This window comes from Salmo trutta, chromosome 22, assembly GCF_901001165.1.
Source record: "Salmo trutta chromosome 22, fSalTru1.1, whole genome shotgun sequence".
NCBI classification, from domain to species: domain Eukaryota; kingdom Metazoa; phylum Chordata; class Actinopteri; order Salmoniformes; family Salmonidae; genus Salmo; species Salmo trutta.
This window is the reverse complement of record NC_042978.1, coordinates 13549222-13572765: the sequence shown is the minus strand read 5'-3', so window position 1 is coordinate 13572765 and position 23544 is coordinate 13549222. Positions and strand designations below refer to the sequence as shown.

At 41.6% G+C, this 23544-nt stretch overlaps 1 protein-coding gene across 1 annotated transcript in view; it reads left to right on the top strand.

The window, feature by feature from the left end:
- LOC115158132 (ankyrin repeat domain-containing protein 13C) overlaps positions 1-23544 on the top strand; it is a 92461-nt gene that overhangs the window by 26362 nt on the left and 42555 nt on the right. Inside the window, exon 3 of the mRNA XM_029706706.1 lies at positions 19599-19703. Within this exon, the coding sequence (XP_029562566.1) occupies positions 19599-19703 (105 nt within the window). The remainder of the gene's footprint in view (positions 1-19598; positions 19704-23544) is intronic.

Sequence of the window (23544 nt, the reverse complement as noted above, 5' to 3'; positions counted from 1 at the left end):
AACAGGGGCAGCGGGAAAAATACATGTCATTTATGCACTTAAACAGCGAATGGAGGACGCTTTTCCCCATGGTTTATTTTCATGCCAGCCATGTAGGCTATACTCTTGTTGTAAATATAAGCAATGTGCTTAATATTAGGCAAGTTGAGAAATAAATATAGTAGGCCTAGCCTATAGAAAGCTGATGGGATACTCCTCTTTTTAGTAGAGGCCATCACTCTGTTTTCTCGCGCAATTGCATAGCCTATAGAAATGTTGCGCAAAATGAGCTCATGGGATATCATGAAGTGTTTGATTAGATTTTCGAAGACATTTGCATTGATGTCAGAGTGATTAGAGGGACAATAGAGTGCTGAGTACTGTATCGGTCACATGGAATTTTACTGCCTTCTTGACTCGTGACCGCCTGTGTTGCGGTAATATGGCCACCGTAACAGCCCTAGTCCGGACCGGCCTTGACTTGGCCCAAACATAGACGTCCATGACTGTTTCAGATTTGGTCCAGTCCGAATCTGAACCAATCATAGACGTCTATGGTTTACAAGTTTGGAGAGTACAGTACAGTACAGTAGAGTACATACAGTAAAGTAAAGTAAAAAAAATGTATGTAAGGGATAAACACAGAAGTTCTGTACTAATGGACGACACAGCGGGACGAGGGGGAGCTGAGTCCCTTTGTGGAGTTTATTTTTCTAAGGTAATGTACAGAATGGAGGTGTTTATCCTGCTTATACCACAGTTGCCAAAGAAAACAACACTAAAGCACACATTTACCGGTTGAAATAAAAATAAATCATTTATATTTTCATTTTTATGGCGTCGGGCTGAACAATTCCATTTACCTGTAACTGTATTCATGCCTTTTGTGCGTTTTTTCTTAAGTACAGTACACAGTAGAGCACACTGAAGATGAGTACACTATAATGTACTGTATTGTACTGTACTGAACAATACTGCACATTACTGTACTCTACTCTACTGTACTCTACAGTGCTGTGCCGTACTTTGATGTCCAAACTTAGACGTCTATGATGTAAAACATAGATGTCTATGATTGGTTCAGATTTGGTCCTTCTGCATAACGTTTCCTACAGGTTTCCTCGTTGTTCTATTTAAAGTCATGTTCTCAAATTGTTCAGAGAACGTTAAGAAACAACGTTCTTCTTTGGGAATTTCATTACTTCAGCATAACGTTTCCTACATGTTTCGTCATTGTTCTATTTAAAGTCATGTTCTCAGATTGTTCAGAGAGTGTTAACTAACAACATTCTTCTGTGGGAATTTCAATACTTCAGCATAACGTTTCCTTCAGGTTTCCTCCTGGTTCTATTTAAAGTCATGTACTCAGAACGTTCCGAGAACGTTAAGAAACAACGTTGTTTTATAGGAATTTCAGTGCTTTAGCACTGTGACGTTAAAAGAACATACGTTATTTCAAAACATACATTCTGTTCTCAACGTCATCCAAACTCCTCTATCTTGTTAAGTGTGTTCAGGTGTTTTGGCCACACCCACTAATTGGCCACACCTGATCTTAATGAGGGATTGTTTCCTTTGAAATAGGGTCTGTTTGAATAGACTAAAATGAACAGTTTTGTATGAGTTAAAAAAACACAGCATGCTAGCCCCATCCTGGTGGCACAGTGGACTAATTCCCTGTGATAGCAAACAGAAGATCATAGGTTTGAATCTCACTGATTAATTTCCATGTGTCCTATCTGTGCTTGGAGTTCAAAAATCACTAAACAAAAATATAGATTTAAAGTGTTGGTCCTATGTTTCATGAGCTGAAATAAAAGATCCCAGAAATGTTCCATATGCACAAAAAGCTTGTGCACAAATTTCTTTACATCCCTGTTAGTGAGCATGTCTCCTTTGCCAAGCTCATCCATCCACCTGACAGGTGTGTCATATCAAGAAGCTGATTAAACAGCATGATAATTACACAGATGCACCTTGTGTTGGGGACAATAAAAGGCCACTCTAAAATGTGCAGTTTTGTCACACTACGCAATGCCACAGATGTCTCAAGTTTTGAGGGAGCATGCAATTGGCATGCTGACTGCAGGAATGTCCACCAGAGCTGTTGTCAGAGAATTGAATGTTCATTTCTCTAACATAAGATAATTTTAGAGAAATTGGCAGTTTGTCCAACCAGCCTCCTAACCACAGACCACGTGTAACCACGCCAGCCCAGGATCTCCAAATCCGGCTTCTTCACCTGTGGGATCATCTGGGACCAGACACCTTGACAGCTGATAAAACTGGGGGTTTGCAACTGAAGAATTTCTACACAAACTGTCAGAAACCGTCTCAGGGAATCTCATCTGCGTGCTCATCATCCTCACCAGGGTCTTAACATGACTGCAGTTCGGCGTCGTAACCGACTTCAGTAGGCAAATGCTCACCTTCAATGGCCACTGGCACGCTGGAGAAGTGTGCTTTTCATGGATAAATCCCGGTTTAAACTGTACCGGGTAGATGTCAGACAGTATGTATGGCGTTGTGTGGGCAAGCAGTTTGCCCCATGAACTTTGTGAACAGTGCCCCATGATGGTGGTGGCGTTATGGTATGGGCAGGCACAAGCCATGGACAACGAACACAATTGCATTTTATTGATTGCAATTTGAATGCACAGAGACTCTGTGATGAGATCCTGGGGCCTATTGTCATGCCATTTATCCGCCACCATCATATTAAGTTTCAGCATGATAATGCACGGCCCCATGTTGCAAGGATCTGTACTCAATTCCTGGAAGCTGAAAATGTCCAAGTTATTCCATGACCTGCATACTCACCAAACATGTCACCCATTGAGCATGTTTGGGATGCTCTGGATTGACGTGTACAACAGTGTGTTCCAGTTCCTGCCAATATCCAGCAACTTCACACAGCCATTGAAAAGGAGTGGGACAACATTCCAAATGCCACAATCATCAGCCTGATATCAACTCTATGCGAAGGAGATGTGTCGCGCTGCATGAGGCAAATGGTGGTCACACCAGATACTGACTGGTTGTCTTATCCACACCCCTACTGTACCTCTTTTTTTATAAGATATCTGTGACCAACAGATGCATATCTGTATTCCCGGTCATTTGAAAACCATAGATTAGGGCCCAATGCATTCATTTAAATTGACAGATTTTCTTATATGAACTGTAACTCAGTAAAATCTTTGAAATTATTACATGTTGAGTTTATATTTTTGTTCAGTGTCGTCAACCCAAACTAGCAGTGTTATTAAAAGTCTTATTAAAACATTTTGTGAAAGTTGTAAAAAGTTATTCAAAACCCTCCAAATAACCTTTACATTTCAATCAAAACATTCACAACATTTAGAAAATGTTCTCAGAATGTTATTTAATTACCTTCAAATAACCTATAATTTAGTAACAGAACATCACTGAGCTGCCTGTATCTGACGTAGTTGTTAGGATGGTGTTTGTTTGGCATCCTGTCCTGTTGTGCCTCTAATCCTGTAGTGCTTGCACAGAGAGACAAAATGATAGGCCATCTCAAATGGATTTGTAAGATCCAGGATAACGAGTTGCGTGTTTGGTACCAAGGTACGAGATAGAACTTGTCGACAGACAGCAAAATCTGACATTCAAGTGCATCAAATCAAGTGCATCAAATCAGAGAAATGCCTTCAACATCAGGAAGGACAGTATCTATTTAGAAGATAGATGAGAAAGCCCAAATACGTAGAAGTTAGGCTAATTATCGAGGAGTGCAACCAATAAATTGAGATATTTATTTGCTCCTGTCCCTAACCAGTGACTGTTGCAGCATCTCACTTCTGTTAGAGATTATGGAAAAAATGAAAATAAGACAGAAGAGAATGAATGAGAAAGCCATATATATTTAATTCTCGATTAAATGTTATAGAGCAGGGGTGACAAACTCATTCCATGGAGGGCCTAGTGTCTGCAGGTTTTAGTTTTTTCCTTTCAATTAAGACCTAGACAACCACGTGTGGGGAGTTCCTTACTAATTAGTGAGCTTAATTCATCAATCAAGTACAAGGGAGGAGCAAAAACCTGCAGACACTCGGCCCTATGTGGAATGGTTTTGACACCTGTGCTGTAGAGATTGTGATAAGATAAGTTATCTTACCAATGAGGTTGTACAGCAGTGGTCCACTCAGTAGGACGAGCCCACCCTAGCCTAGTGCTCCTATTCCCTGAAATGCCAAGCCCTGCTCTTGGGGCCTTGCCAGAGAGACATGCCGTGCCGTGCCCTGCCCTGCCCTGCCTAGCTGGTCTGCTTGCTTGCTCAGGCTTACATAAAGCATTTCTGCTAAATGCTGTGCTTATTACACAATCAGGGAATAGGCAGGGAAATATAGGCCAGAGGGGTGAGTGCTGGCTGGCTTATGTCACCCGGGTGGATGCTAGTCGTGCACTCAACCGCCTGGACCACGGTGGTCGGACAGGCGAACTCTGTTTCCTCTACATCAGGGGTGTCAAACTCATTCCACGGAGGGCTGAGTGTCTGCTGGTTTTTGTTTTTTTCCATTCAATTAAGACCTAGATAACCAGGTGAGGGGAGTTCCTTACTAATTAATTACCTTAATTCATCGATCAATTACAAGGGTGGAGTGAAAACCGGCAGACACTCGGCTCTCCGTGGAATGAGTTTGACACGTGATCTACATTAACCAGTCTTATCAGCTGGCCCTGGGTCAAGAAGAGGCATGTGAGCATTTTTCTTTTCAGTTCGGAGATGGATGCACGACCTTTTGTGACCCAACGTCACCTCATTAGTGGAGGACAACTTTATTATTATGAATCATTTGATTTAATCATGCAATAGGCTATATTACCCAATTTCCTATAAACACTGGCCCTGTCCGAATACATATATTTGCATCCTAAATAGTAGGTTGTTTGAGTATGCGGGAAAAATCTAGTTTAATACTATACTTTAAATGCCCGGATCTCATACTAATTTCTGCTTTGACAAGAGCTGATCAGTTAGATATGGGGATGCGCTACCAAAATCAACAAATAGTGGGAAGCGACGCAATCACGTGTGACCTGTTCTCAGCATGCGAACATTTCGAAAATCATTTTTGAAAATAGTCTTTAAAAAAAATGTTTTACCCAAAGTGGATTTGTGTTTTTTCATTGAAGAGTGTTTCTTGATCTCTTGGGCTTCGTCAGAGCTTTTTAACTAAATACTAAACCATGTTCAGATTTGGAATTGAAAATGAACTATTATCAGGCTGGTTAATGCTTTGCCAGTCTGTTGAATTTGGAAAGATCCACCTGCACTGGGCCCCGCCCAACCTACTCAGCCAATCAGAAGCTTCTACTGCGTTACGACCGTGGCATACTGCATACTTTTTACTAAACAGTACGTGCTAAATAGTATTCGACGATGAGTAAATAGTATGCAGTTTAAGTATGTGGTACGCTAGTATGGGTATTCGGAAACGGACAGTATGTTCCCCTTCTCGTTACAAATGTTTTCTTCCGTTCTCATTTTCCGCTCTTTCCTCACAGTTACTGACCTCTTCAAGAGGAATTGACTAGAAATGCTGCTCTAATTCTCTCTAAGTATGTGGAAGCTGAGCTCCCAACTGTCCTCTGTACCTAATACCTCCCATTTGTCCAATTATTCTGAAATGTATCATTTCCATTTTCCTTCTTCCACACTCTGGCCGACATTCAGTAGTCATCCAACCCATCTTATTACTTTATTAGGTTGTAATTGCACTCAAGGGGGACACCCAACCCACTGGGCACAAACTGATTAAATCAATGTTGTTCCAACGTAATCTGTCAATGTATTGTGACATTGAATCACTGTGGAAAATACATTGGATTACAAAAAAGTCAACGCAACTGTTGTTTTGAAGGTAAAATCATCATCATTATGGTAACCAATTTTCAACAAAGACAACATTTGTATAAAATATGTTGAATTTTTGCCTTTGAAACAACGTCAGATCTTCAACATAATATCCACTATACAAAAAAACAATAGACTGGGCAGCACCTCAGATCCTACTGGAGAGTTGATCTTTCTACAGCTAACTCTTCGGTCTCCCATCCAGGGTTTTAATCAAGCCCTGCATAGCTTTGATATTTGTCACTGAAATCTCCACTTAATAGATTCATTGTTGCTATCAAAGTAATTCCAAAGAGTCAGTTAAACAAAGCAAATGTAACCATACTTTATCAATCAAACACTATACAGTATATACAAAAGTATGTGGACATCCTTTCAAATTAGTGGCTTTGGCTATTTCAGCCACACCCGTTGCTGACAGGTGTATAAAATCGAGCACACCGCCATGCAATCTCCGTAGACAAACACTGGCAGTAGAATGTCCTGAAGAGCTCATTGCCTTTCAATGTGGCACCGTCATAGGATGCCACCTTTCCAATAAGTCAGTTTGTCAAATTTCTGCCCTGCTAGAGCTGCCACTGTCAACTGTAAGTGTTGTTATTGTGAAGTGGAACGTCTAGAAGCGACAACAGCTCAGCTGTGGCAACAGTTTGGGGAAGGCACTTTCCTGTTTCAGCATGACAATGCCACTGTGCACAAAGCGAGGTTCATACAGAAATGGTTTGTCGAGATCGGTGCGGAAGAAATTGACTGGCCTGCATAGAGCCCTGACCTCAACCCCATCAAACACCTATGAGATGAATTGGAACGCCGACTGTGAGCAGGCCTAATCGCCCAACATCACTAATGCTCTTGTGGCTGAATGGAAGCAAGTCCACAAGGAAACATTACAACATCTATAGGAAAGCCTTCCCAGAAGAGTGGAGGCTGTTATAGCAGAAAAGAGGGGACCAACTCCATATTAATTCCATGATTTTGGAATGAGCAGGTGTCCACATACTATTGGTCATGTAGTGTATGCCATCAATTAAGCTATTTAGGTCTATATAGCATTTGGGAAGTCATCAACAGCTATTGTTTAAATTCAGCCCAGGATTCAACAAAAATAGACAATACATATAGGCTTAGGGTTTCAAGCTTTAGTTGATTTCAAATGGAATCTACAAGGTAATAATACATTTGTTGGATTCACGTCTCCACCTCCAATAAAAGTTAAAGAATAGGATCAAATCAAACTATTTAAAGTGCATTTAAAATGTGATTTTATTCGATTTAGTTCCTATTCTTTAACTTAGATTTTTGGTTAAAATGGTGTGAATATCCAACATATCAATTATTAATTTGTAGACAAAATGGTATTAAAGCCAGACTCAGTGGCACAGATGGAGCTATCAAAGCAGAAGATACATCTCCTTCAAATGTTGATATTTGGTTTAATATCACTTTTGCAATACAGTAAATAGCCTATTAACTTGTCGACAATTTAACTAACTTTATGTTGGATTCACATCTTCATTTCAACTAAAAATAAAAGTTAAGGAATCCCAGCTAGCACATTTGGTTTCTTGGAAGTTTTGGTTTCCCATTGGTTCTGGGAACAAAGCCATACGTTTCCTGGTCTGTAAAACTGATTTTTTTTTTTAACAGAAATTAAGATAAATTAATCAAATTGGAAATTAGCTATAATCAAGCTGGTTAATGCGATGTATGTCTGTTGAATTTGGAAAAATCCACTGGAACTCGGCCCCGCCCCACCTACTTGTTCTAAGAACAGAAGTGAACATTTTGCCTGCTGTGGGAAAGTTCATTTTTAGGTTGCAGGGAGGTTTTAAAAACGTTTTACTATGGTTCCCTGAAAGTTTTCCAGGGAGGTTTTATTAACTTTTTGAAAACGGAAATAGGTTATTTGAAGGTAATTAAATAACGTTCTGTAGACATTATAACATTGCTAGCTGTTTGAAGCTGGCGGACCAAAACCAAACTTTTGTTTTGGTCAACCAGCTTCAAACAGCTATAAAATATATTTCACAGCGATTTTACGGGACTTTGAGCAAACTGGAAACCGCACATCCCGAGGCCACATTTGTTGTAGCTGGGGATTTTAATAAAGGAAATCTTAGGAAAATGTTCCCGAAATCTCCTGTGCCACACAGGGAGAGAAGACGCTTGAACAATGTTATTATCCCTATTCTGTGATGGTTACAAGGCCCACCCCCGCCCGCCCTACAGCAAATCAGATCACTCCTGGGATATGTTCCGAGTCGCCTCTGGGAATATCATCGACGTCTACACTATCTCTGTCACTGGTTTCATCATCAAGTGCATAGAGGATGTTGTTCCTACAGTGACGATTAAAACATATCCAAACCAAAAAAACGTGGTAATTGGCAGCATTCGAGCAAAACTAAAAGCGTAACCACCCCATTTAACCACGACAAGGTGACTGGGAACATGGACAAGTACAAACAGACCAGCTACAACCTCTAAGTCAATCAAAGCAGCAAAAATATATTAAAGGGGAAAGGTGCAGTCACAATTCAGTGGCTCAGACACAATACGCATGTGGCAGGGACTTCAGACAATCACAGACTATAAAGAGGAAACCAGCTATGTTGCGGACACCGATGCCTCACTCCCAGACAAACTTAACACATTCTTTGCCAGCTTCAAGGAAAACAACACAGAGCCGCCATCGTGGGCCCCCGCTGCTCAAGAGGACTACAGCTTCCCGATTATAGGACTTTCAAGCATGTTAACCCTCGCAAGCTGTGCACTCAGTGTATGATGCAGACCAGCTGGCTGGAGTGTTTACGGACATATTCAACCTATCCCTATACCAGTCTATTGTCCCCTCTTGCTTCAAGATGTCCAGCATTTTTCATGTACCCAAGCAAGCTAAGGTAACTAAACTATGTGAGAATGCTATTCATTGACTACAGCTCAGCATTCAACACCATAGTGCCCTCAAAGCTCATCAATAAGCTAAGGACCCTGGGACTAAACACCTCCCTCTGCAACTGGATCCTGGACTTCCTGACGGGCCGCCCCCAGGTGGTAAGGGTAGGTGACAACATACCCGCCACGCTGATCCTCAACACGGGCCCCTCAGGGGTGCGTGCTCAGTCCCCTCCTGTACTCCCTGTACACTCATGACTGCACGGCCAGGCATGACTCCAATACCATCATTTGCCAATGACACCACAGTGGTAGGCCTGATCACCGTCAACGACGAGACAGCCTATAGGGAGGAGGTCAGAGACCTGGCCGTGTGGTTCCAGGACAAAAACCTCTCTCTCAACGTGATCAAGACAAAGGAGATGATTGTGGACTACAGCAAGAAGATGACCGAGCACGCCCCCATTCCCATCGACGGGGCTGCAGTGGAGCAGGTTGAGAGCTTCAAGTTCCTTAGTGTTCACATCACCAACAAACTAACATGGTCCAAGCACACCAAGATAGTCATGAAGAGGGCACAACAAAACCTATTCCCCCTCAGGAGACTGAAAAGATTTGTCATGGGTCCTCAGATCCTCAAAAGGTTCTACAGCTGCACCATTGAGAGCATCCTGACTGGTTGCATCACTGCCTGGTATGGCAACTGCTCGGCCTCCGACCGCAAGGCAGTACAAAGGGTAGTGAGAACGGCCCAGTACATCACTGGGGCCAAGCTTCCTGCCATGCAGGACCTCTATACCAGGCGGTGTCAGAGGAAGGCCCTAAATATTGTCAAAGACTCCAGCCACACTAGTCATAGACTGTTCTCTCTGCTACCTTTCTGCTACAAGCGGTACCGGAGCACCAAGTCTAGGTCCAAGAGGCTTCTAAACAGCTTATACCCCCAAGCCATAAGACTCCTGAACATCTAGTCAAATGGCTACCCAGACTGTTTGCAGTGCACCCCCCCAACCCCTCTTTACACCACTGCTACTCTCTGCTGTCATCTATGCATAGTCACTTTAATAACTCTACCTACATGTACATACTACCTCAACTAACAGGTGCCCCCGCACATTGACTCTGTATCGGTACCCCCCCTGTATATAGTCTCGCTATTGTTATTTTACTGCTGCTCTTTAATTAGTTGTTCATTTTATCGCTTATTCTTATCCGTATTTTTTGAAACTGCATTGTTAGTTAGGGGCTTGTAAGTAAGCATTTCACTGTAAGGTCTACACCTGTTGTATTCGGCGCATGTGACTAATAACATTTGATTTAATTTGATTTAAATCGCCCCGTAGCACTCACCTCTGTTATCATGAAGTGCTTTGAGAGGCTGGTCAAGGACCATATCACCTCTACCTTGCCCGACATCCTAGACCCACTCCATTTTGCATACCGCCCCAACAAATCCAAGGATGACTCATTCGCCATTACACTGCACATTACCCTATTCCACCTAGACAATAGGAATACCTATGTGAGGATGCTGTTCATCAACTACAGCTCTGCTTTCAACACCATAGTACCCACCAAGCTTGTTACTAAGCTCAGTGTTCTGAACCTCTCCCTGGGCAACTGGGTCCTAGATTTCCTGATGGGTTAACCCCAAGTGGTGAGGGTAGGCAACAACATCTCTGCCATGCTGATCCTCAACACGGAGCCCCCCAGGGGTGTGTGCTCAGCCCCCTCCTGTACTCCCTGTTTACCCATTACTGTGTGTCTACGCACTACTCCCAACTCAATCATCAAGTTAGCTGAAGACACGACTGTGGTAGGCCTGATTACCAATAATGACGAGACAGCCTACAGGGAGGAGGTTAGAGCCCTGGCGGAGTGGTTCCAGGAAAATAACCTGTCCCTCAACGTCAAAAAACAAAGGAGGACTACAGGAGACAGAGGAGGCAGCACGCCCCCATCCACAACGACGGGGTTGCAGTGGAGAGGGTCAAAAGCTTCAAATTCCTTGGCATGCACATCACTGAGGACCTGAAATGGTCCCACCACACCAACACTGTGGTGAAGAAGGTGCAACAGCGCCTCTACAACCTCAGGCGGCTGAAGAAATTCGGCATGGTCCCTAAGACTCTCACAAAGTTCTGTAGATGCACCATTGAGAGCATTCTGTTGGGCTGCATCGCTGCCTGGTAGGGAAACTGCAGTTCCTCTGTCCAGTGTCTGTGTTCTTTTGCCCATCTTAATCTTTTCTTTTTATTGGCCAGTCTCAGATATGGCTTTTTCTTTGCAACTCTGCCTAGAAGGCCAGCATCCTGGAGTCGCCTCTTCACTGTTGACGTTGAGACTGGTGTTTTGCGGGTACTATTTAATGAAGCTTCCAGTTGAGGACTTGTGAGACGTCTGTTTCTAAAACTAGACACTCTAATATACTTGTCCTCCCACTCCTCTTTCTACTCTGGTTAGAGACAGTTTGCGCTGTTCTGTGAGGGAAGTAGTACACAGCGTTGTACGAGATCTTCAGTTTCTTGGCAATTTCTCGCATGGAATAGCCTTCCTTTCTCAGAACAAGAATACACTGATGAGTTTCAGAAAAACGTCTTTGTTCCCTGTAATTGAACCCACAAATGCTGATGCTCCAGATACTCAACCAGTCTAAAGAAGGACAGTTTTATTGCTTCTTTAATCAGAAGAACAGTTTTCAGCTGTGCTAACATAATTGCAAAAGGGTTTTCTAATGATCAATTAGTCTTTTAAAATGATAAACTTGGATTAGCTAACACAACGTGCCATTGGAACACAGGAGTGATGGTTGCTGATAATGGGCCTCTGTACGCCTATGTAGATATTCCATAAAAAAATCTGCCGTTTCCAGCTACAATAGACATTAACAACATTAACAATGTCTACACTGTATTTCTGATCATTTTGAAGTTATTTTAATGGACAGAAAATGTGCTTTTCTTTCAACAACAAGGACATTTAAAAGTGACCCCAAACTTTTGAACGGTAGTGTATGTACTGGATTCTTGACATAGCTAACTGTAATACAGTATATATTCTGCTGAACAGTGCCTTCAGAAAGTATACACACCATTTAACTTTTTCCACATTTTATTATGTTACAGTTGATCAAATTTAGATTTTTTTGTCCCTGGCCTACACACAATACTCCATAATGTCAAAGTGGAATTATGTATTTAAAAATGTTTACAAATTAATAAAAAATGTAAAGCTGAAATGTCTTTAGTCAATGAGTACTAAACCCCTTTGTTATGGTAAGCCTAAATAAGTTCAGGAGTAAAAATGTGCTTAACAAGTCACATAAGTTGCATGGACTCACTCTGTGAGCAATAATAGTGTTTAACATGATTTTTGAAGGACTACATCATCTCTGTACCCCACACATACAATTATCTGTAAGGTTCCTCAGTCAAGCAGTGCATTTCAAACACAGATTCAACAACAAAGACCAGGGAAGTTTTCCAATGCCTCACAAAGATGGGCACCTATTGGTATATGTGTAAAAATAAAAGAAAGCAGACACTGAATATCCCTTTGAGCATGGTGAAGTTATTCATTCCACTTTGGAGGGTGTATCAATATACCCAGTCACTACAAAGATACAGGCGCTCTTCATAACTCAGTTGCCGGAGAGGAAGTAAACCGCTCAGGGATTTCACCAGGAGGCCAATGGTGACTTTAAAATAGTTACAAAGTTTAATGGCTGTGATAGGAGAAAAACTGAGGCTGGATCAACAACATTGTAGTTACTCCACTATACTAACCTAACTGACAATGTGAAAAGATGGAAGCATGTACAGAATAAAAATATTCCAAGACCTGCACAAGGCACTAAATTAATACTGCAAAAATATGTCAAAGCAATTTGCTTTTTGTCCTGAATTCAAAGTGTTATGTTTGGGGCAAATCCATTACAACACATTACTGAGTACCGCTCTACATATTTTCAAGCATAGTGGTGGCTGCATCATGTTATGGTTATGCTTGTAATCGTTAAGGACTGGGGGGGGTTCCAGGATAAAAAAGAAAAGGAATGCCCAATTTGACAGAGCTTGAAGAATGTTGAAAAGAATAATGCAAATGTTGCACAATCTAGGTGTGCAAAGCTCTTATAGGCTGACCCAGAAATGGGGTTGGGCGGTACCTTACCAGGGTATATGGTATTACTGGAAGTGCACACAAGGGGCACTATTTGTTTTCGAATCAAATCAAATTTTATTGGTCACATACACATGGTTAGCAGATGTTAATGCGAGTGTAGCGAAATGCTTGTGCTTCTAGTTCTGACCGTGCAGTAATATCTAACAAGTAATCTAACAATTTCACAACACCTACCTTATACACACAAGTGTAAAGGATTGATTAAGAATATGTACATATAAATATATGGATGAGCGATGGCCGAACGGCATAGGCAAGATGCAGTAGATGGTATAGAGTACAGTATGTACATATGAGATGAGTAATGTTGGGTATGTAAACATTATATAAAGTGGCATTGTTTAAGTGAATAGTGATACATTTATTACATCCAAATGTTAATTATAAAAGTGGCTAGAGATTGAGTCTGTATGTTGGCAGAAGCCACTCAATGTTAGTGATGGCTGTTTAACAGTCTGATGGCCTTGAGATAGAAGCTGTTTTTCAGTCTCTCGGTCCTAGCTTTGATGCACCTGTACTGACCTTGCCTTCTGGGTGATAGCGGGGTGAACAGGCAGTGGCTCGGGTGGTTGTTGTCCTTGATGATCTTTTTGGCCTTCCTGTGACATCGGGTGGTGTAGGTGTCTTGGAGGGCAGGTAGTTTACCCCCGGTGATGCGTTGTGCAGACCTCACTACCCTCTGGAGAGCCTTACGGTTGTGGGCGGAGCAGTTGCCGTACCAGGCATTTGTAAAAGTGCATTTGTAAAAGTGTGCATTTGTAAAAGTGTGCATTTGTAAAAGTTTGTGAGTGTTTTTGGTGACAAGCCAAATTTCTTCAGCCTCCTGAGGTTGAAGAGGTTCTGTTGCGCCTTCTTCACCACACTGTCTGTGTGGGTGGACCATTTCAGTTTGTCTGTGATGTGTACGCCAAGGAGCTTAAAACCTTCCACCTTCTCCACTACTGTCCCGTCGATGTGGATTGGGTGGTGCTCCCTCTGCTGTTTCCTGAAGTCCACGATCATCTCCTTTGTTTTGTTGACGTTGAGTGTGAGGTTATTTTCCTGTCACAACACTCCGAGAGCCCTCACCTCCTCCCTGTAGGCCGTCTCGTTGTTGTTGGTAATCAAGCCTACCACTGTAGTGTCGTCTGCAAACTTGATGATTGAGTTGGAGGCGTGCATGGCCATGCAGTCATGGGGGAAACAGGGAGTACAGGAGAGGGCTGAGAACACACCCTTGTGCTGCCCCAGTGTTGAGGATCAGCAGGATAGAGATGTTGTTTCCTACCCTCACCACCTGGGGGCGGCCCGTCAGAAAGTCCAGGACCCAGTTGCACAGTGCGGGGTTGAGACCCAGGGTCTCGAGCTTAATGATGAGTTTGGAGGGTACTATGGTGTTAAATGCCAAGCTGTAATCGATGAACAGCATTCTTACATAGGTATTCCTCTTGTCCAGATGGGTTAGGGCAGTGTGGTTGCGATTGCGTCATCTGTGGACCTATTGGGCGGTAAGCAAATTGGAGTGGGTCTAGGGTGTCAGGTAGGGTGGAGGTGATATGATCCTTGACTAGTCTCTCAAAGCACTTCATGATGACAGAAGTGAGTGCTACGGGGCAATAGTAGTTTAGCTCAGTTACCTTAGCTTTCTTGGGAACAGGAACAATGGTGGCCCTCTTGAAGCATGTGGGAACAGCAGACTGGAATAGGGATTGATTGAATATGTCCGTAAACACATCAGCCAGCTGGTCAGCGCATGCTCTGAGGACGCGGCTAGGGATGCCGTCTGGGCCAGCAGCCTTGCAAGGGTTAACACGTTTAAATGTTTTACTCACGTTGGCTGCGGTGAAGGCGAGCCCGCATGTTTTCGTAGCGGGCCGTGTCAGTGGCACTATATTGTCCTCAAAGCGAGCAAAGAAGTTGTTTAATTTGTCTGGGAGCAAGACATCGGTGTCCGCGACGAGGCTGGTTTTATTTTTGTAGTCCGTGATTGACTGTAGACCCTGTCACATACCTCTCGTGTCTGAGCCGTTGAATTGCGACTCTACTTTGTCTCTATACTGATGCTTAGCTTGTTTGATTGCCTTGCGGAGGGAATAGCTATACTGTTTGTATTCGGTCATGTTTCCGGTTGTCTTGCCATGATTAAAAGCAGTGGTAGGAGAATTTCCCATTGTCATGACTAAGGGAGGAATGTTTTGGCCATTTTCTGTGACGTTTGGCAGAGTAACTAGGCAGAACAATACGTTTAGACTTGATTGAAAGAGATTAAACTTGGGTTCAATTAGTTGGGTAACAGGGTTGTCTGGTTGACACACGTGCCCAGGATAAAGAAACACATTATTGTTCCACACAGAAGAGCATCCATGTGGCTTTTCTTCAATGATTAGAGTCATGCATTGTAACAGGTTGCCAAACAAGGAGTGATGAAAGTCCCAATTCCAGCCCATGAAACACCTGGCCTATATATTTTCCATTCAGCGGATTGTTGACACTTTCCGCATTTGACCTGCTTGTTTTTTGGCATTAGCCAAAAAACATAGTTGCATGGAAGCCACCATTTTAATTAGAGATGTCACTCCTATATTGACAGTCGGAACAACGGGCTCCATTTTCTCTATTGTTGTTGACAAGTTGCCCAACCCAGGAAGTAGAAAACTTATGTTATTCACATGCTGCTGTGCTGCTTCCTGTATAAATATAGGCAAGGCCTGGGGGTTTGGGCTGTTGTATTGTCCCATCAGAGTACACATGAATTTATGTCTGTTTACTTCCTGGCCTAGGATATGTTCTGGTCAAGCCAGAGATCAAAAATCTAATTTCCTACAGACTTCATCCCGCTGGGCAAAAACTGGTTGAATCAACATTGTTTCCATGTTATTTCAACGCCAAAAAATCTATGCGATGATGCTGAATCAACATGGAAAACTGATTGGATTTGCAAAAAGTCATTAACGTAAGGGCATTTCGTCTTTATTTCACCTAACTTTGAACCTAAATGCAATCACATGGTGAGCTTCTTTGTTGTTGAATTCACATTAGTTGTAAACCCAAGCATATGCAAATCAAAACTAGACGCTGAACTGACGTCTGTGCCCAGTGGGATGGTTGTTTGACATTGCATATGTTGTTTGTGTATGGCATATCGGAAGGGATCCTAGCTTTAAAGTTATAAGCCTGTATGAATGCATGAGGTCATGTGGTTTAACGGAATAGTTCTGAGTCATCCCACAAAATGAGTCCCTTTTGGGTAGTTCAACTTGGGGAAAAAAAACATTCACTTAATTATAACATTTTTCACGACGAACACGTTCAACTTAATAAAAAACATGTTTTCCCATTTTAAGAGGTTAAATAAAGAATGGATTATAGTAAGTGCATATTAAAGGGGAATAAATTCCGGAAATTTGTCTATGTGCCTAAACCTCTGACTCATTGTTGGACTGTCTGTCACAGTGCGCACCTCTCTCACTCAGGGAGAGTGGAGGCAGAGCTCGAGCCTGCTATGTCACAAGGTTATGTTACTGCAACGCTAGATAGAACTTTGTGGAATAATGCAAATCTACGGAAAAAATGTTGTCACAGCGATCATACTAAATTCTGGAAGCCCAATCGATTGTGAGATATGGCATATACATTTTATGTGATAAACGTCGCAATTTGAACTTTTCTGAGATCTGTGCCAAGCAAGGAGGAAACAGCAGCCCATATGCTTACTGCTCATGCGACAACACACACACACACACGTGGGAACTCCTCATAAACACAACACACTAGGAAGTTTTCAAAATACATCAGACTTTAGCACATCACCCAACACAACACGCCTTTTACTATATTGTCAGAAGCATCATCAGATGTTGGTAGTAGCCTATTTCAAAACTCTCTTTCAATGCATTTATCTGGAAACCAAGCAGAAATGCTGTGCGCTAAAGATGGCATTGTAGACACACAAATACATTCAAATATAATTGTCGATCTGATCAGAAACTCTTTATCTCCTAAATGGTGTTGCTGTTTTTTTGTTGTAATCTTTGAATATATTGCTCAAAAGCTATAAGGGGGAGGGGGGAACATAGCCTGCTCAAGCTCTGCCTCTGCTCTCTCTGAGTGACAGAGATGCGTACTGTGATAGACAGTCCAATAGTAAGTCAAGAAGTTTTAGGCACTTAGACAAATTTCCGAAATATGCAATTATTCCCTTTTAAGTGCCAAATAAAGTAGCAGGGTTGACTGTAACAGGGTTGACAAGTTCATTTTAAATCAGCCATAAATCCCCTTGTGTGCAACAAGGAAGGGCAATTGAATGCAAGCTTCACAAAAATGTTAAAGCATTTCTAGCATGTCTATCTATGGGTAACAGGATGTGTTCTGCTCGACCCACTCTGTTTGCCACCACAAAACACCAGAAAATTGCCAAAAAGAGTAGAACCAACTCACCTGCTTTTACGCTATGATTTGACTATTAGATGTGCAATGTTTATTTTGATAATTATAATACAAAATGAATAGTTTCACCGGTGGCGTGTATTCATGGATGCCAAAGGGAAGCCAGACTCCCCCCCCCCAAACATTTAGCAAGAAAAATGTTTTTCAAACATTTGAAATAATGTATCTTTCGTCTCTGTGTTTCATCATTTTCCTTCAATTCGCAATAGGATGAATGTATCTCACCGGAGATAGCATCCGAGCGAGCAAAACAGCACTCCTCTGTCTCTGTATGTGTAGGCCATCTATTTGACGCTGTCTGGTCAAAAAGTGTATGACATTGTTACCGCCCGTAGCATTGAATGCAAGGGAAGCCAGCAAGCATTTGACCTCCCTTGATGTAAAAAGTAAAAAATAATAGCCAATCAGTGTTGAGCTAAACTGAGTGAGCTCAACTGTGAACGTTCCGGGCGCACCAAAAAAAAGTGTCAAGGGAAGTGATGTGATGTGATTGGCTTCACACCAATCACATCACATCAAAAGCAAAACATAATTGATGAAAAAACATGAATTGTTGCATCTCCTTGTGTCATTGTCCTCCGGTAGCAAGCTCGCTAAAATTGGCCCTTTCCTAAATTAGCCATGGATGGAGATAGGGATTTGGACTTGTGGTTTTACTCCTGTTTTCTTTGCGACTTGCAGTAACTCTCCGTGGTTGTAAATCAATACTTGTTTAGTAGTCTGAAAATGTGGGAAACATGAACTTACTTTACCATGTTGTAGGTCATGTAACTGTTTGTTACATGCAATATGCTTGGTGTACTTCACCGGACAGAGGTTGCTCTCTGGTTTTGTGATGAAACAAAGGTGTGGTTATAATTTTGTGTTCTTATTGTCTCTGCATTAGGTCTATATATCACGGTGGCAAGGCATATGAAGTAACAGGTTACAGAGCAAATAACACAATTATCACAACACAGGTTGTAATATGGCTTTTATTTACCTCCCTACCGCTACTGAGTTTCACCATATTAAAACAAGAGTTTGTTCACAGGGTTGACCTTAAAATGAGGGACAGGTTGTTGTTGTCTTTTTTTTTCTTAAAATGAATCACTAATCACATGAAATAAATAATCATCTTCAGAAATGACTTTATCGAAGTAACAAAATAACTAGGGCTTTACAGTGATGGTGAAAACTTGGAAAAACTTTGGGGTTAAGTGGGTAAAACTCTTCCAAGATGTCAGAAAGACTGCACAGAGGGACATGCTGAATTCTGACACATTACCAAGTCTTTATTAATATAAAACGTGATGTATTGAATTGTCCACGTGGTCTCTATATTAAATAGCACTTCATTTAATATATAGGCTTTTAAAATCCAATATTGGTGCACAATTTCTACTTAAAATACCTAAGGGACTCAAAACGGACTCATTTCGTGAAACGACCCTTCTATTTCCATCCCATTCTTACTCCCTATCTGACCCTCCACTATTCTCAGGTTTAGATGAATGATGCTCTACTGCTACAAAGCATTTGTCTCCTTTATTATTCGACATGAAAACTGTCACACAGAAAGAGAGAGCCTCACAGTGGAATGTATGACAGTACATTCCCTTTATAAAATCAGAATGAAATAGTCGGATTGGGATGGCTAAGAATTCAGATACAATCCTATGAGGCCTTTTCGAAGGTCTATGTGACCAAAATGTTGCATTTTGTCAGTAAATATATGAATTTGAAGTGAAGCATACACAATGTCTCACTTTATTGCAAAATTCAATTTCAGGAAGCTTTCCCTGGAGAAGGGAAGTTAAATGTCTAAATTAGAGCTTGTTCCGACATGGGCATGGTGTCAGGTTGGAGATAAAATTAGCTTCCAGGGCCTCTTTTGTCTGTTTGATGGGAAAGCTCAGTGGAGTTTGAATGAAATACTTCACAACAGAGGGCTGGTGGGACATTTTTGGTGGGAAACCTGGTGTACTGTTGACTTGTCATTCTTTGTTCGTTTCAGGCTATGAAGAAACCGTTACACAGAACACAGTTGATAAAGATTTTGGAGGTCAATAATTTTGTGTCTTTTCCATGCTCGACCTTTGTCCCCTCTAGTCGGTCCACACTGGGCCATGTAGCAGCGCAAATCAGATTAACCATTGATAAATTGTCAATTAACCAACAAGGCAGTACTCTCTCCCACTAGCTCTAACTCTGTAATAAGTCAATTACTGTTTCCTCTTGTCTCTTTTTCCCACAGAGTGTGCCCATCTGCTGCTGGCTCACAATGCACCAGTGAAGGTGAAGAACGCTCAGGGATGGAGTCCCCTCGCCGAAGCCATCAGCTACGGAGAGCGACAAATGAGTAAGCAACTACTTCCTGACTCATATACTGCCACTATTGTCACTGTACTGAGACCATCAATCCTGACCAGAATCGTTCCACCTATCATAGAAGGGGGTGGGTGGACGTAGCCAACACACCGATTGCTATTGCCTTCCTAATGAAAATGATTTGGCCTCAATTGGTGTCCATGAAGGATTTTGGTATCAGAAGTGCATCTTTTCTTGAGGGCCCCACCTGTGTGCGAGAGAAATCAACAAGTAGGGGGAAACACGGTGCCACTTCCGATCAACAGATGTTTTGTGCTTTCCTCCACATGGCTCTCAGAGTGGGCACCAAGCCGTCCTCTTTGTCTGTCAGAGAGGCGGAAATTCCTCACGGATCTCAGGCTTTTGTGTTCAGATGAAAAATAATACATTAGAAAATGCAAGCCTCTCTCTCAGCGCTGTGTGTCCCACAGACATGGCCTGGCAGTGTTACAGTGCCTGCAGAAGGTATTCGTACACCTTGACCTATTCCACATTTGGTTGTGTTACAGCCTGAATTTTTCTCACCCATCTACACACAATACCCCATAATGACCATTTTTTGCAAATGTATGCAAATTAAATACAGAAATATAATTTACATGAATATTCACACCCCTGAGTCAATACTTTGTAGAAGCACCTTTGGCAGCGATTACAGGTGTGAGTCTTTCTGGATAACTCTCTAAGAGCTTTCCACACCTGGATTGTGCAACATTTGCCCATTATTATTTTCAAAATTCTTCAAGCTCTGTCAAATTGGTTGTTGATCATTGCTAGACAACCATTTTCAGGTCTTGCCTTAGATTTTCAAGTAGATTTAAGTCAAAACTGTAACCAGGCCACTCTTGGTAAGCAACTCCAGTGTAGATTTGGCCTTGTGTTTTAGGTTATTGTACTGCTGAAAGGTGAATTCATCTCCCAGTGTCTGGTGGAAAGCAGACTGAACCAGGTTTTCCTCTAGGATTGTGCTCCATTCCATTTATTTTTTATCCAGAAAATATCCCCTGTCCTTAACAATTATAAGCATATCCTTAACATGATGCAGCCACCACTAGGCTAGAAAATATGGAGCGCGGTACTCAGTAATGTGTTGTATTGGATTTGCTCCAAGCATAACACTTCGTATTCAGGACTAAAAGTGAATTGCTTTGCCACATTTTTTGCAGTATTACTTTAGTGCCTTGTTGCAAACAGGATACATGTTTTGGAACATTTGTATTCTCTATAGGCTTCCTTCTTTTCACTCTGTCAATTAGGTTAGTATTGTGGCGTAATTACAATGTTTTTCATCCATCTTCAGTTTTCTCCTATCACAGCCATTAAACTCTGTAACTGTTTTAAAGTCACCATTGGCCTCATGGTGAAATCCCATGGTGAAATCATGCAAAGGTGCAGTATTCTGTGGGAATAGGAAAACCGTGAAAACAAGTGTTTTTTTCTCCAAACTGATTCAGCTTCACACGGGTGACGCAGATTGGGACTGCATTCTGTCACTTTGACCGTATTCTGTCACTCTGACCATGGCCAACCACCGGCCACTGTTATGGACCTTACTCAGCACAAAGGGAGCTTTTGAAGTGTTAAAGCGAGTGAGAGACAGAGCAGGCGGCCATAATGGAAAATTGCACTCAAAAAGGGACTAGAATGACGTATCTTTTGAAAGCTGTTCCTCTTTCTTCCCCTTATTTCATTTGGCTGTCCATCACTGTCTCTCTAGCCTTGTGAACTTCTGCTTGTCAGAATAATGATAGCTGAGTTAGCATTAGCCGTTCTAACTCTTCAAGAACACACCGCCCCAACTTCTTCCCTCTATGGCCAGCTTTGATGTCTTTTGGGTGTGTAAGAAGCCAGAGGTTTTGTATACTTCCTCTTTTTTCCCCATGGATCCTGACTGTACAACTATGAGAGGAGGAGTGTGCTTTTATGGATTTATTTGGGTCTTTGGTTGCACTGCAGCCAATGCTCTGTGGTATGAACCAGTGTACACCATGGCTGACCTCTGTAGTGTACATGGCTACCCAGCATCCATTTGGTCTGTGTGACTTAGTAACTGTTTCAAAAGAGAGGCACTCTCATTCATTTTAAAAACGGATACTTTTTAAATAAATTCTAGAATTAAATAAACAACTAGGTCTACCAGTTTTGAAAGGAGCAAAAATTGCACATCTCTTTTGAAATGACTATGATGTTCGGCTACACTTCGACTTGTGTTGGTCGATACATGCACCTACCAGTGGTGGAAAAAGTACTCAATTGTCATACTTAAAAGTAAAGATACCTTAATAGAAATTGACTCAAGTAAAAGTTAAAGTCCCCCAGTAAAATACTACCTGAGTAAAAGTCTAAAAGTATCTGGTTTTAAATGTACTTAAGTAGAGTGGTGGGAAAAGTAATTCATTGTCATATTTGAGTAGTAGTAAAAAGTAAAAGTAAATGCTATACATCAAATTCCTTATGTTAAGCAAACAAGATGGCATGATATTTTTATTTATTTTTATTTACGGACAGCCAGGGGCACACTCCAACACTCAGATATAATTTACAAACGCAGTATTTGTGTTTATTGAGATCAGAGGCAGTAGGGATGACAACGTGTTATATTGATAGGTGCATAAATTAGACCATATTGCTGTCCTGCCTAGGCATTCAAAACGTAACGAGTACTTTTGTGTGTCAGGAAAAATGTATGTGAGTAGAAAGTACATATTTTCTTTAGAAATGTAGTGGAGTAAAAGTTGTAAAAAATATAAATAGTAAAGTATAGATACCCAAATAAAACTACTTAAGTAGTACTTCAAAGTATTTTTACTTAGTTCATTTACACCGCTGGTACCTACCTTCTGACTCACTAACTGTCTAATTTCAAGGCATCATGGGGCATTGTTATCACACTGATATCCTCGCTTAAATGAATCACTTTTATTCCTGGCAGTTGACTTCTGGGAATGTTGCACATTGTAAATGATTACAGTAGGCGCATAATCCTGGCCCTGTGATAGGACCTGGTAGGAGAGTAGCACTGAAGGAAACAGTGGCTGCTTTCCCTATTCAGTAATATAAAATGGAGTAGGTAGTTAACATGGTTCGCCTAGAAAAGCACTGCCCAGTGTTTCTGACACATTAGCAGGTTCAGCACTTTTCTGGATATGGTAGGGAAGTGGGAGGGGATGTCTGTGAGAGGATGGAAACATCTGAGTGAATGAGGCCACTGAAAGATGCTGATATCACACTTTTCCAGGAAGAACTGGTCTGGTCTTTATAGAGATTCTAAAACCCCGTATTCAGGAAGAACTGGTCTGGTCTTTATAGAGATTCTAAAACCCCATATTCAGGAAGAACTGGTCTGGTCTTTATAGAGATTCTAAAACCCCGTATTCAGGAAGAACTGGTCTGGTCTTTATAGAGATTCTAAAACCCCGTATTCAGGAAGAACTGGTCTGGTCTTTATAGAGATTCTAAAACCCCGTATTCAGGAAGAACTGGTCTGGTCTTTATAGAGATTCTAAAACCCCGTAGTCAAAGTGCCCTTTCTGATTTCTAAAAAGACAAGACCAGTACTCTGCCCTACAAAGGCAAATCGCAGTAACTACATTTTTCAGACTGAAATCAGTCTTTATAGTATCTGTTTTATCTTGTGATAAAGTGTCCTTGTTCAATTATGCTCAGTTTCAGAGAAAATATAGTGTAAAATGTGCAGTAACTTCAAAATCCAAGTAAAAACCAAGGCAAACAGCAGTTACTGAAGTTACTGTACTTTGGCTTTGTGCCACCGTGTTGTGACTGTAGTTATCCGCTCTGCCATACAAAGGCAAAGAGCACTAACTACACAAACA